The 15076-nt window shown below is 40.2% G+C and overlaps 1 protein-coding gene across 6 annotated transcripts in view; it reads left to right on the top strand.

Annotated features, from left to right (window-relative positions):
• LOC127632608 (IQ motif and SEC7 domain-containing protein 1-like) overlaps positions 1-15076 on the top strand; it is a 243058-nt gene that overhangs the window by 208439 nt on the left and 19543 nt on the right. For 4 of the 6 annotated variants that reach the window (XM_052111294.1, XM_052111299.1, XM_052111297.1 and 1 more), the window contains 5 exons: positions 9791-10064; positions 10885-12146; positions 13015-13176; positions 13943-14065; positions 14685-14851. In XM_052111294.1, coding sequence (XP_051967254.1) covers positions 9791-10064; positions 10885-12146; positions 13015-13176; positions 13943-14065; positions 14685-14851 — 1988 coding nt within the window. Of the gene's footprint in view, positions 1-1686; positions 1990-9790; positions 10065-10440; positions 10508-10884; positions 12147-13014; positions 13177-13942; positions 14066-14684; positions 14852-15076 lie in introns of those variants that run through there. The other 2 variants (XM_052111295.1, XM_052111298.1) reach the window with 2 other exon arrangements.

Here is a 15076-nt window from a genome sequence, read left to right as displayed (position 1 = left end):
GTGATATGTACAGCCCTTTTGGAAAAAAAATCTAATATATCTTAAACCAACATAAGCTGGTTTGCTGTCTTAGCTGGTCTACCAGTCTGGTCAGGCTGGTCTGATTTGCTGGACAGTTGGGTCATTCTATGTCAATTCAACCACATCAATATTTGATGTAAAACTTTAATCTGGAGCAAAACTACAGGTACAAAAAAATTACCTTGGTGGCAGCACCATTATTTTAAATTTAAATAGAGATAGTTATGTCTACTACTAAAATCAGCTGACTGCAGCACCCCTTGTTGCATTATATACCAATAGTCTGAGTCCAAATCTGGGGGAAAACACAAAAATATATCCAAATATTATACTATTGTTAAGAATAAATGACACATGTAGCTTTCATTTTCACATTTCTACCACCTAAAAATAATGATTTACTCAATGATTATTTACCCATGGCATTTCATATTTCCCTTCACTGTTTTACACTTCAAAACCTGAGGCTGAAGATCTTTGACAAAGAGCACATGTATATCTTGAGGCTACCACAAAAGAAAAGCTGATCTGACTGTCTGGGTCCCCTTGGTCCAATTGGAACCTGTTTTAGTCTTCCTTCAGGGACTCTCAGAGAGTGAGGAACACATGAAATAAGAGGGACCCTATCTAGGAACAGCTTTGAGCTCCAACTCTAATTAGAGAAATCACATCTCAACCATTGTCACCACTACCGCCTGGAGGCTATTTGTGTTGTTTTTCCTTTTTCGTTTTTGATGACTCTCCTGAAACCACTCCAACTGAATTATTTCAACCAACTCCAGGGTCGAAACAGACAGCAATTTGTCCCAACCAAACTGCACACTCTGCACAGCACACTCAGGCGGGTGATAGCATCTGGGCTTTGCCTGAGCAACGCCCATTGTTTAGATAATGATGATGTCAGAAAGGAAACGCGTAAGCCAGGCCGCCCTCCTTATGAAGGACGGGAGGAGGAAAATGAGGGAAAAGATTATAGAGATGTTGTTAAAACCTTTACTTATAAATATGCCTGTGTGTTTTTAGACCTCTTTAACCAGACAACAGAGTCCTGTCTGTGAAAAAGGCGTTGCTGGACAGCATTTTTGGCTTTTTCCTGCACTTCGGACAGTTTTAAGGTGTTCTAAGTTGAGTTGCAATAAATCCACACAGCAGCCTTGAACCGCATCATTAGGACTCACAAATTGGAAGGCTGAGCTGTAATGTTCAGAAGGTTTGTTTTTAAGACGCCATCATGGGTGTGTAAACTGGCAGGGGTAATGTGGCCGTTGACAGAGTAGAGTAACAACCACTTTTTGGCTGCACTTCTCTGTCTAATCATGCTGTCTGGAGTGTGTCTGTAACAAACTATGAGCTCATGTTACCACAGCCGTTGAAACTTGAGCGAGTGAGGGACTTCCTTCATCCAACTCCTTCAGTCTCAGTCCATCCTGCAATTGGGCTATTTATAGAACAACATCCTTTATCATTCCAAAGGGGGCTTCCCAAATCTCCTGCTTTTCACAGCGTTCCGCTCTACTGTTCTATGGATGTTTGATTCTCCAACACAACCCAGAAGAAATCCACCAATCAAGACTCAGTGGGCTGGCCAGTTCCCTCCTCTTTGGGTCAGACTCTTCGTTTATATTCCCGCCATCACGTATTTAGTTTTCCGGACTGTGGAATTCCCTCCTCTTCTCCACACAGCCCCCACATGCTGTATACCCCTCAGAGTACCCCTTCCACAAAGTCTGAGGGAGAGAGGAAAAAACGGAGAGAGCAAAAGAGCACACAAGAGAGAGGGTGAGGATTTAGTGGTCTTGAGTCAGAGTAAGAGCGTGCCTCTTTATCCTGTGAAACGCCTTTGCCTGGCGAGAAGATGGGCAGCAACAGGCCAACGGGATGTTGATGTTTGAAGGGATCAAAGATCAACATGTGGTGTTTGCACTGTGCCTCAGACAGGAGCCAGTCTCTGCTGGAACTGGGGAGCTGGTAAGAGTGTTCAGGATCATATATGCAAATGTTGGCGTTATGCATTGGGACGTGGGTGTGTTTTTGAGTAGATCATAAATGTTTTGAGGGAAAACTGGTGAAATCCAGATCAGTGGTCCTTTGTTTCTTTTACCTGCTTTGAATTATAGGGGATGTTCCTCTGATGCATAAATCCTTCTTCCAATGTGAATCTTCACTTACTTTTGCTTTTATTTGTGTGCTATATGAACTTTTCAACTCTTGTGCAGGATTAACACACTGAAGAGGTTTTTATTCTTTCAAAATGTAATATTATATACCTTTATTGATGGTTCTCGGTCTCGTCATGGAAAGGTGCCAAGTTGGCATGGCCAACACAAAGGTCTGCTCTTATTAATCATAACAGACAGAGCTCTGTACTTACATTAGGTTGATTAGCCATAATGAAATGAATCTAATGTCTGAAAAAGTTTGTTCATGTTAGTAAAACACAAGCTTTATTTGAACAATAAGAGCTTTATGTTTGGTGCCGGCGCATTTCCCAGTCATCAACAGGGCTGCATTCATGCGACGTGCGGTGCTTGAGAATGGAGCTCGACCCAGTGCTCTAACGCACTCCAAGTTGGAATTAATCATATAAGCACTAAACATGTCATGTGAGAGACTTAAAGATCTGCATGTACATTAGATCTGCAGAACATTACATGCAAATGCTGTATAGACACAAACACACAAACTGACTAATGACAATAAAAACACAAATTAGATGCGTGTGTGATTTGTCGTGTGGACATGCGTGCGTAAACCCATGTGATGCTTTGACAGCTTCCTTTGCCCCCTTGCCTCAGAAACATACCTAATGTTGTGCCTCAATTCTGCAATTGGCCAAATTAGTAGTGCAACTTCAGTTTCTGTACATATTCATGCTAACAATATTGGTGCTGTGTAATCATTGTTAACAGCACAAAATCACCTTTTGATGATTCTCACTAAACCTGTAAAGAATATGATTTTTTACTTTAAAATCAAAAGAAACAAATATGATGTTAGATTTTGCTTATAGAAAGTAAAGCCAGTTTTGGGGGCCATTAGCATTGTCTTAATGACAGTTACACACATATTTTAACCCCGAATTTTCATTACTGCAATGCATATAAAAAGATGGTCATTGTAATATATTCTTATTATTATGATGTGAAAAAACTTTTACATTGTTTAAATTGTGAAGTATTTATACAGCATAATAGTACTCCCTTGATACTGTCATTGTTTTTCACAGATTTGTAATCGTACACCATCTTATTGTGTTATGCTAATGACAATTGGGGGGCAAAATGTGCTTAAATGTCCTGAAAGTACTGTCAAAATGCAAAAAATATGAATGGTCCTAAATGTAGGCTTCATTTTCTGCATGCAAAATATTGTATAGTTTCATATTTTTATATTGGGTTTAAAAATGACCAGGATAATTAACAGGTTTCGTGAGAATCACCCATTTACTTTTTTAAAGCATGGTAAATACTTGCTTTATATTATATTATATTATATTAAAAAAAATTAGCGCCGTTAACACATTATTTGACTGTAGTTCATGAGAAGTGAGTCAAGTGTGCAAATGTCAAGTATGTCACATGCATTGACCGTCGGGAAAACAGATGGTGGGAGACACTATGCTGATATCTGCGGCAAGCATTTTATCAATGTACCACAGCAGTAGAACTTGCCCGCAAAGCACAGATAGAGCTCAGTAACATGTAACATGATTGCAGTGGCTAGACAGCTGCCATTTGAGCACCTGCCTTGTACAAAAGTTGCAAGTTGCATCCTGTGCACATGCAAGAACCACCCCCGTTTGCTGATTGGCTGGAGTAGTGTTACCCCCATCCTGTGCATGCGCAAGAACCACCCCCTATGACTGGTTGGCTGCAGTAGTGTTGTGTGGATTGGTCGGATTTAGTCCCATTTACAGGGGATTTTGTGTACAAATACTAGATTTTTTTTTTGTCAGCACACCCAATAAACGGACAGCTGGCAGACTGTGAAGAGATATTTGCAGAAATGGACAAAAAGTGTATTGGATTAGAATTAATGAGTGCACCTTTAATCCCATCGGTTACAATTGTGACCGGAGTCTAAAAGGAGTTTTTGATGTATTTTGCACAGAGTTGTCAATTGTAAATGACAGGGCAGATTTTTGGCATGAGTGGTGCAAATAGTCACATGACCAGAGCTGTGCACTGTGCTACTTGAAAGATTATGTCTGTCAAAACTCCATAAAAAGAAGCGAATACATTGAGTTTTGTTAATTGTCTGTTGTTCAACTCTGTTGGTAGGGTAGGTTTTGTGTGGATGACTGAAAAATCCATCTGGATGAATCATATTTTGTCCACTCATGTTTATAAGGATATTGTGATTAATCGCAATTAACTACAAAAAAATAAATAAATGAGATTAATCGGGATTAATATTTTTATTGTTTAACAGCCCTAATTATATTATATTACATTACATTATATATTCATTACTCATGGTTTTATATTGTATTGTTTTTATGTAAGATTAGAGTTTGTACTACAACCGTTTCTTAAATGAGATTCAAGACTTAAAGAGAAATAGTCAAAATAAACAGGAAATTTGTTTGAGGTTGGGAAATGTAAATTACCTTGTTGTACTCAGCTTCTGTACCTCAGCTTCACACTTAATTATGAATTTATGATAAAATACCAGGTTCAAAAACTGCCAAAAAGAAGGTAACTTGCATAATTTTGGCTTCATCAGATAGTTTAAAAAAAACAATTACGTGCAGTGCAATCGTTTGTACTCAAGGGAACTGTAGATGATTCATGGGTAAATGGTTATTAGTTACTCCATGGAAGTGGTGTGTCATAAGTCAATTGTTTCAAGGATTAAAACAAGTGATCCGAACAATTTGGCACTTGGTTTGACTGCCTCATTTATGTGAACTCCAGGAAAGAGCAAGAGACAGTATGCTTTATCTCTGTCAGATCTGAACACCTCGCCGTCTTGTTAGCACTTGTGTGTTGTAACCCATGTCAGAACCTCCCTCATCGACTTGGGCTGCCAGCCCAACTATTCAGCCCATAGAAACACTTCTTCTCGCTGACTAATTGGACCCTCTGGAAAAATCAAGAACTTCCCCAGCTGTCTTGAGTTATGGATTCAAGCATGACAGAGCCTCATTTGTCTCCAAACTTCGCTTCGATTATTAAAATCAGCCGTTTATATAGAGCAAATTACATTAATGGCATCTAATAAGTTACAGATCTCTAAAGGCATAGTTCACCCAAAAATGTAAATGATGTCATCATTTACAAACCCTCATGTTGTTCCAAACACATATGACACTAAATATATTTTAAAGAATCTCCAAGCTGCTCTTTATTATACAATGAAACAATTGTGACTAGGAGCTTTATGGGTTAAAGGTTGTATGGACTATATTTAAAATACTTATATGGTAATTTTTTGTACTTTTATAAGCATGATAGCTATCTTTTTGGGTCCGTACATGGTTTCATTGTATGGAAAAGAGTAGCATGAAGATTTTGAATACAATCGTATGGGTTTGGAACAACATGGCGGTAAGTAAATAATTTTTTTGTGAACTTTCCCTTTAAGGTTGGATTATTTTTTCAAATGAACACTGGTGAACCTTGTGGTAAAAGCCACCATAGATTGTTCCTCTGACACTCTAGTGACATTTAAAACTTGAGCTCTAAATGCATCTTTTATACCATTGAACACTACATGAAATTATTTTAATGAAATAGTAAAAAAAAAAAAAAAAAGAATGATGAAACATGACAGATTTGAATGTAGTCTGTGTCCATTTGAACAATCAATCAATTTCTAATTAGTGTTTTGAACATCAACATGCCGATTTTAGAGTGCAGCAATCGGTTCAGTTAAAGCAGGCTTTCTTCCTCATTAAATTCAATTTGCTGCTGTTCACAGTCTTATAAAATAACATGAGGCAGAAAATTAAAATGAGAGCTGGTTAACCAGTCAATCAGCTTTATCCCTCCTTGTAGTTTCAACTTAATGACACAACCTTTTAGCCAATTGTATACAACGTTTTACTGGAAATGGAGATTTTTTTTTTCCTTCTTTCATGCACACCCACTGCTGTGATAGCGGTTACCTCACTATCATGGTCTCTAAACACTTCCAAGTATTTATTTTCTTATGTTTTCCTTTGAATCCAATTGCAGACGTGCCATCTGGAATACTGCAGGATTTTTATTGCATCGTCACAATAATGGTGACTTTTCCAGACACAGTCATCTATCACGGTTTAGACGGAGACAGACCTAGAAAACACAATATCTCTCCTCAGAGAGATGAGAAGACTACCAAACAAAATAAAAATTGTATTTGCTGCCAACCTTTCAAGGGCCCTGCTGAGAGCTTTTTCAGGAGGCATATGACACCCGAATTCATTAGAGTCTGATGGTCTCTGTGTAGATGTGAGGAAATTAGCTGAAAAATTCACTGGCTCTGGGTCATGTCTAGAGGTCGTGATGTCACACAGAGACATCCGGGTGTGCATTGCGTGATAAAACAGCCAGTACTGTGAGGTGACGTGACTATTTCACATTGTCACTCCATCAGACCTTAAATCAACTGGCTGGGCAATTGCTGTTGCATTATATGCTGACCAACATATGCAAAACACACAGGGGGTCTTTATGTACTCGCAACACACAGACTGCTAATATACACCGATCAGCCACAACATTAAAAGCACCTGCCTTATATTGTTTAGGTCCCCCTTGTGCCATCAAAACAGCGCCAATCCTGATATTCTGAGATAATGTTCTTCTCACCACAATTGTACAGAGTGGTTATCTTAGTATCATAGACTTTGCCAGTGTCTGGCCATTCTCTATTGACCTCTCTCATCAACAAGGCATGCCGCTCACTGGATGTTTTTTGTTTTTAGACCCCATTCGGAAAATCCCAGGAGATCAGCAGTTACAGAAATACTCAAACCAGCCCATCTGACACCAACAATCACGCCACAGTCCAAATCACTGAGATCAGATTTTTTTCCCAATTCTGATGGTTGATGTGAACATTAACTGAAGCTCCTGACTCGTATCTGGATGATTTTATGGACTGCACTGCTGCCATATGATTGGCTGTTTAGATAATCGCATGGATAATTGTTGGTGCCAGACGGGTTGGTTTGAGTATTTCTGTAACTGCTGATATCCTGGGATTTTCACACACAACAGAGTTTACTCCGAATGTTGCCAAAAACAAATAAAATCTAGTGAGTGGCAGTTCTATGACGGAAAAGCCTTGTTGATGAGAGAGGTCAACAGAGAATGGCAAGGCTGGTACAAACTGAAAACGTGTACAGTAACTCAGATAAACGCTCTGTACAATTGTGGTGAGAAGAATTGGGTTGGCGCTGTTTTGGCGGCACGAGGGGGAGCTACATAACATATTAGGCAGGTCGTTTTAATGTTGTGGCTGATCGGTGTACATTTAAAGTGATACTACACCACTGTGGACGGGAGCAGTGTACTTTGTGCAGTTTATGTGAGAGACATTGATCGTCCACCTTCTTGTTGTTTTTGTGCACTGTAATCATACAACTATGACCTGTGACTACAAGGAAGCAATTTATTGGCTGGTTGTCATGGTGACCTCCCCTTTGAATCTGTATTTCAGACCATTTTTATAGAAGCAGTGGGCATTGTAATTAAAGACCTGTCAAGATGTGTGAGAATGGTCTCTGCACCTTCGACCCACTGTCTCTCTGGCTTCTGGTCTATGTCATATGATCTTGACATTTGCTCTTGCAGTGGATTGGGGTCTCATCGGCTCAATAGAGCGTGCCCCTGATGATATTGCTCATTGCTCTGAAGTCAGACTAAACCAGGCTCTCTTGTTGTCTTACCAAGATTTGATACACCTGCAAACAGTGTTAAGAGCTAAAACTTCTACATATCCACTCCTCTGCCTTCTCCTGTTCAGGTTGAACAAATGCAATCAGTCTGTGTCAATGTTCTTATCCCTGTAATACTGTTCACTCTATTGCACACTAATTCAGTTAATTAAAAGATGAGTGTTTAACCTGGGAAGTTAATCTGCTGGCACTTAGCTAATGCAAGGATGTGGGAGTTTGTGAGGAAGAGGTGGTGAAGGTGTGAAAAAGATTCAGATTTGGCTTTAGGACTATCCTGATCTAGGGTCTGTACCTTGGAAAGAGCATAAAGTGAAACTGATTAAGTCCTGGGAAATTTTTGAATAAACAATAAGATTTGAAGAATAGGGTTAGAAAAAAAAAGGCTGGGCTTGGGGTTAGTTTTGTGTTTTAAACAAAGATATTTAGATATATCTAGAAAGATCAAAGTAAAAAAGAATGGATGGATAGATGGCTAAGAGAGAAAAACAAAATCTGAGTTCCTGGTCTTTGCTGGTTTATGCTTATCTAATTGGTCTTCCTGCCTGACTAAGCTAGTCTAGCAAGCCTCCCATTCTAAGCTGGTTTTAGCTGGTTTAACTGGTTGGGCAAACTATCCTAGCCTTATCAGCTGACAAGTACCCAAAACCCCTCATTAACCAGCCAACTATACCAGCCAAGCTGGGAGACCAGTTGGGGGGTGGGGGGTGGGTGGGGGGTTCAGTGTGTGATTTTAGGGTTGTTACCTATTAGGTATAGTGTTAGGACTGTATGTTTGCCAGATACGTAGGACAAAATATGTAAGACCTTTTTTGGTCTATGCAAAATTATGGTCTCCTATCATTGCCATCTCTTTCAAAGATGTAACTGATATTGCATTCTAATCAACGTACTTTCATAATGTACCAAGGCCTTTACCAGTAAGAACAATAGCAAAAGCCTGATGGCTGTCTGTTTACAAATGTGACACACTTCTCTTTTTTTAGCCGTCGCCTCGAGCAACAAAATGCTGTTGATTCCCTGTGGTATGGCCTGGAGTGTGTCGTTTGGTTTGTAAGAATTTTGTATTTGATAGTTTACACTACACTGCCTCTTTAATCCCTGGTATGCAGTGGAATTTAATATCAAACATCCATTCATACAGGCTGTAGGTTGTAAAACATTAAAATGGTTTCATCTATATCTGAAGATTACAGTTTGGACCAAGGTACACTAAACTAATCAGTCTGAAAAATCCTCTGTGGAGGACGGTTCCATTAAAGAGGGATTTTACAGAAATTGGACTGAATTTTTAGTATGCAGTTTAGTTGCAAGAAGTACTGTTGGTCTTTTCACTCTATTTATATCTATTTATTGCGAAACTGTCTGTATTCAGTGTATTCAGTTGCTGTATATTTTTCTGTTGATCAAGATGCATCATTGTAGAGTGTGTTGCTATAAATGCAGTCGGTTGATTTTATACTTCCATGCTGATGTCATAGTTCTGCTCGTAATCATGTGTAGGATTGTGGGTGTGGATAATGAGAATTACAGTGAACTTTGGATTGTGCATGTCTTTTATGAGGGTGTATGAGTTGTATGCTTTAATGTAGCAGGTTTGCAGTTGGCAAGGAGTGGGCACATGATGTACAGTATATGTTGAGTGGTTAGTGTTGTTCTTTAGGACTTGATATTAGGTAAATCAGCTTCTCTCAATCCCTCTCCTTTTGCTGTACAAAACATTTAGAGAGTTCTAGGAAATAAATAATTCTTCTCAGAGTCCTTTACTGGACTTGAGGAGGTGTATCGCTTAGTTATTCATCAATATGAACTATTTATCCTCTATCATTTGCTGGGTTGGTTGTATGTTAAGACACTATTAACTTATGGTTCTCTTTCTTTGTACAGTGTGGAAGGTGAGGCTCAGGGCAGTGAGGCGAGTCCCTCTCTGGAGAACAGTGGTGGTTACATACGAGGGCCAGTGACCCGCAGTGCCATCATCAGTGCCGAGCATTTTGACGGGCCACCACTGTATGCTCACGAGGTACGGCAGCGTCCACGGCGACCCAAACTCCAGCATTCTCAGTCCATTCTACGGAAGCAGGCGGAAGAGGAGGCCATCAAACGCTCCAGATCACTGTCTGAGAGCTATGAGCTCTCCACTGACCTCCAAGACAAACAGGTAGAGTTCTGCTGGATCTGAAATGCTACCAAGATGAAATTGATGGTCAATTGGCTTCGTCTTGTCCTTCCTTTAGCTAGACTTACACTAGATGGCCAAAAGTATGTAAACGGCCCTTTTTCATATGCAGTAAACCAATGCACCCAAAGGCTGATCTGAGATCACTGATAACTTTTTAGGATTTGAGAGATGAGCCTCATAGCCCACTGCATGGTTGGTAAGCAATTCGTATTCAGAGTGCTGGTTGTGGCTTTATCCAAAGGTATGCTGCACACCAACACTGTGTGAGGTCCCTCAGAGCTGAAAAATGTGATTAGTTCTGCCTATTTTTCTATCTAAAAAGGGCTTGATCTGGTTTTGCATTGGAGTAGGTTATGACTGATGGCTTAGGGACCATGCTAAAGGCATTCTTCAGTCTATATGCCTTTATAAGGGATGAAATGGTGAGTTTCATTCATCTTACCTGGCCCATAAATAGAGAGAGTTTAAAAAGAATGCAAAATCACCATATAAGTATAACAAATGCAGTTCATATTACTTGTATATTATATAAATAAGTATTTTTTGATTGATAATCCTCCCCTCCAGAGAGTCAGTGGGTTAGAGTTGGGGCTAGGTTTATGGTGAGGCCTAACCTAACCCAGTTTGTGAACCATAAATATCAATCATTTATACTGAATCAAACTTGAAACAACATGAGGGACTTTCATTTTTGGGTTAACTAATACCTTCAGAATAAGGAAATGGGAACATTAACTTGTTAGGCAAAGGTTTGCTACTGTCACTAAAAGCGGTGCATGTTCTTTGTGTATTTCCACAGGTGGAAATGCTGGAGCGCAAGTATGGAGGGCGTTTTATAACCCGACATGCTGCGCGCACAATCCAGACTGCCTTCCGCCAATATCAGATGAACAAGAACTTTGAGCGCCTCAGGAGTTCTATGTCTGAGAACCGCATGTCCAGACGCATCGTTTTGTCCAATATGAGAATGCAGTTTTCTTTTGAAGGACCTGAAAAAGTCCACAGTTCCTACTTTGAGGGGAAGCAGCTGTCACTTACTGATGATGGGTCTAAGCTAGGAGCCTTGGTGCAATCAGAGCGTAGCGAAATGGTCCCCGCTAACATGAAGTCTCCTGCCGTCCAGAGTGATTTCACGGATGCCATCACCGAGCTAGAGGACGTATTCTCTCGGCAGGTAAAGTCATTGGCAGAGTCTATAGATGATGCTCTGAACTGTCGGAGCTTGCATGGAGACGAGGGTCAGCCTGAGCCTACCAGAGGTCACGCAGAACTGGATCCAGAGGTTACTTACCAGGTCAAACCTTCCCACAGCAGTGACCACCGAAAACGAGACGAGATGTCGGCATCCTACAGCGATGTGACTCTGTATATTGATGAGGAAGAGCTCTCCCCTCCTCTTCCTCTATCACAGTTAGTAGACAGAACTTCTAGCACAGAATCAGACCTCCGTCTGCGTTCTTTGAACTCTTCGCATGACTACTGGTCTCTAGCTCACAAAGACGAGAAAGGGGACACGGACACTAGCTGCCGCAGTACCCCATCTCTGGAGTGTCAAGAGCAGAGACTGAGGTTAGACCACCTCCCCCTGCTTACTATTGAACCTCCCAGTGATAGCTCAGTTGAATTGAGCGACCGCTCTGACCGCAGTTCGCTCAAGAGGCAGAACGCCTATGATCGTGGTATTGCCAGCCAGCAGGGCAGTCCTAAACACATCCCTTCTCATGCCCTCCCACCTCGAGGACCTTCAAGAGATGATGATGCTCCTCGTCATAGGCCTCGGCAGCTGGAGAGCCACCTGGCAATCAATGGCACCACCAATCGACAGAGCAAGTCTGAGTCAGACTTCTCAGACGGTGATAATGACAGCATCAACAGCACTTCCAATTCCAATGACACCATCAACTGCAGTTCGGAGTCCTCGTCCAGGGATAGTCTTCGAGAGCAGACTCTTAGCAAGCAGACGTACCATAAGGAGACGCGCAACAGCTGGGACTCACCCGCGTTTAGCAATGATATAATTCGCAAGAGGCACTACCGCATCGGCCTGAACCTTTTCAACAAGTAGGTGAAGCACAGTGAATGCATGCTTTTTGAGTTTGGAATGTCATGAGCGTCATCTTGTTTTGAGAGACGATTTCATTAGCACCAATCAGAGCTGCGTTAATAGCCATGAAAGATCAGTGTGTGCAAACAACCCTGTTAGCTAATGTTTTCTCAATTATCATCTTATTCCAAACACACAATGATCAGTAGATTTGCATTTTCCACTTACAAACATTCATTATAATTTTGGTGCTTTTATTTAGCATTCCATGCCTGTGTGCATGCATGTGGTGCTGTCTGTTTGATTGCCACTCAGAACATTACATTTGATTAGCGATCAACTAATTTGAAACCGTGATGAGAGCATTATTCATTTAGTTGGATTGTTGATAACTTCATGTAAGATCCAGACAAGGGATACACACTGCCCTCCAAAACCACTACAATGTAAAATCTTATCTCTGTGTAATTCAGACAAACAAGTTTAATTCTTTTTTAAGCATCTTACAGTGGTGGAGAGATTATCAGTGAACATGCATTTTTATTTTGTGATCATGTGGTCCTTTTATTTCTTATTGAATGGATTAAGGTTGTTGTTTGAAACTGATTTGTGGAACCATGCATCCCTGTACAATTTTTGTGCCAATACTTGTATGTGTTTGGTGATATGTGTTTGTTAATTTGATGCTTTGTTTAAAGTGGTAGCCTCTAATCTTACATGATTGAGGATTTGCCTGCCTTTGCACTTAGCCATTAAGTTGCTTTTAATCTTGTGTGGTAACGGTCCGGTCACAAGAGCATTTTTGATCTAAGAGCTGCTTAGTCACACGTTGTCACAATTTCACTTTGCAGTTCAAACTCTCTCTTTTTCTTTTATGATATCTAGGAAGCCAGAGAAAGGCACCCAATACCTGATTGAGAGAGGATTTGTCCCAGACACACCTGTGGGTGTTGCACACTTTCTATTACAGAGGAAGGGGCTGAGCCGGCAGATGATTGGCGAGTTCCTAGGCAATAGGCAGAAACAGTTCAACAGAGATGTTCTTGAGTATGTGCACCAATCCTAATATACTAGTGTAAAGCAAAGTTATGTCCAAAGTGTATGCAGTACTACTGCATACACTTGAAATGTTTATTAAAAAATGTCCTTAGGATCAAAAAGTGGAAAACATCATTTGAAACTGGCTTTGTTCTGTTATAAACTCAACCATTTACAGTAGTTGTTAGTGTCCCTGTTTTGAAATGAGTGACAAACAATTATTCCAGTCAGTCTAGTTTTGGGAGGAACGTGTGAGAGGATACATTTTTGCCTTTAAATACAGTATTAACTGAGTTGTTTGGGTTCATAGAGTACTTCACCAACTCCATGTGTCTGTGAGTGTATCAGCTCATTTTCACTCTTAACTTAACTCATCCTCCCTTTTCAGTCTGACAGTAACAGTCAAGATAAATGGGGCAGATAAGGCCACTCAGACTCATCACGATCTGACAGCAATTTTTAAAAGGCACTTCCTTAAAATCATTCAATCTTGACATGTGAGATCAAATGCACCCAGAGGTTTCCTGGCAGCCATCTAAAATGCCCCAAGACTGATTTTGAGACTGATAGCACTTGCACAGTATCAGGAGGATTAATTTGTCTCAAACCTAAAATTAGTTTTTTCTTTTCTTCTCCTGGTCTAATAGTGGTTGCCAATCTCAATATCAAAGATGCATGGAATAGAATGTCAATTAAGTGAAGATAATTTCTAAAGAATGTGAAATAAGAAAATAATTTCCGACAAATCGGATAATCTACTGTTCTCATTTTCCAGCTGTGTGGTAGATGAGATGGATTTCTCAGGAATGGAGCTGGATGAAGCCTTGAGAAAATTCCAAGCTCATATCCGGGTGCAAGGAGAAGCACAGAAGGTGGAACGACTCATTGAAGCCTATAGGTGAAAAAAGAATCATGGGTCTCCAATTTGTGCTAACTTTCTGCAGTCTCTTAGAAAGAAAAACAGTGTTAGGATAAGCTTGGGTGTACACAGTGAAAATTAGTCAATGACAGCATTTTTATGTTCACTTTCATTTTGTTAGATGTTTATTCCAGATGAGCACCAAGAGATAGGATAATTTGTTTTCTTGGCCTTTATTATATTTCAACAACACAAAAGCTTAAAACAGTCCTTCAGCCCTCAGAGAATGTTGTTTGATCGGCTGTGAAGGACCCCTCTGTCATTTGAGCGATCATGCTATCTTCGAATGTGTAAGAAGACTGCTTTAATGGTTGCCTGTTGCCCTTAGCTCTTCAAAAAATATTTTAAAAGCGAAACCCTTTCAGGTAGATATATTCTTTACAAATAAACCATTTAAAGCCTGTGTAAGTGTTATCTGAAAGAACATACAGTAGCTTTATTGCACATTAGCTGTTTTACCTTTCACTGTCATGGAAGTGTATCTAGAACCAATTACTCACTAGAGCAGCTATCGATTCTTCCCTCTACTGAAGAGATATCCCCTACTCATTTGTTTCAGCTTTGATCATTTGCAATTTCTTTCTTTATTTTGGTTCAGTCAGCGATATTGCATCTGCAATCCAGGGGTGGTGCGTCAATTTAGAAACCCAGATACCATCTTCATTCTGGCGTTTGCCATCATCCTCCTCAACACGGACATGTATAGCCCAAACGTGAAGCCAGAGAGGAAAATGAAACTGGAGGACTTTGTGAAGAACCTTCGTGGTGAGAGTCAGAATTATGAGCACTCTTAAATTTCAAACTGAATCAATATTAGCCTTGAATTTACCTTCCAAGTGATTCAGAGGTATTTTTCATATAAGAAAGAATTAATTGAACTTGATGCATGTGCCCCAATTGATAAATGGCTTCTTTGGGATAGCAATTATAATTTTTCATGTCACAGCCTTGCATAGCAATTGGGGCAAATCAAACAGAGACTCGCCTTTA

The sequence above is a fragment of the Xyrauchen texanus genome, chromosome 39 (genome assembly GCF_025860055.1).
Source record: "Xyrauchen texanus isolate HMW12.3.18 chromosome 39, RBS_HiC_50CHRs, whole genome shotgun sequence".
NCBI classification, from domain to species: domain Eukaryota; kingdom Metazoa; phylum Chordata; class Actinopteri; order Cypriniformes; family Catostomidae; genus Xyrauchen; species Xyrauchen texanus.
This window is presented reverse-complemented; position numbering and strand designations above follow the sequence as displayed.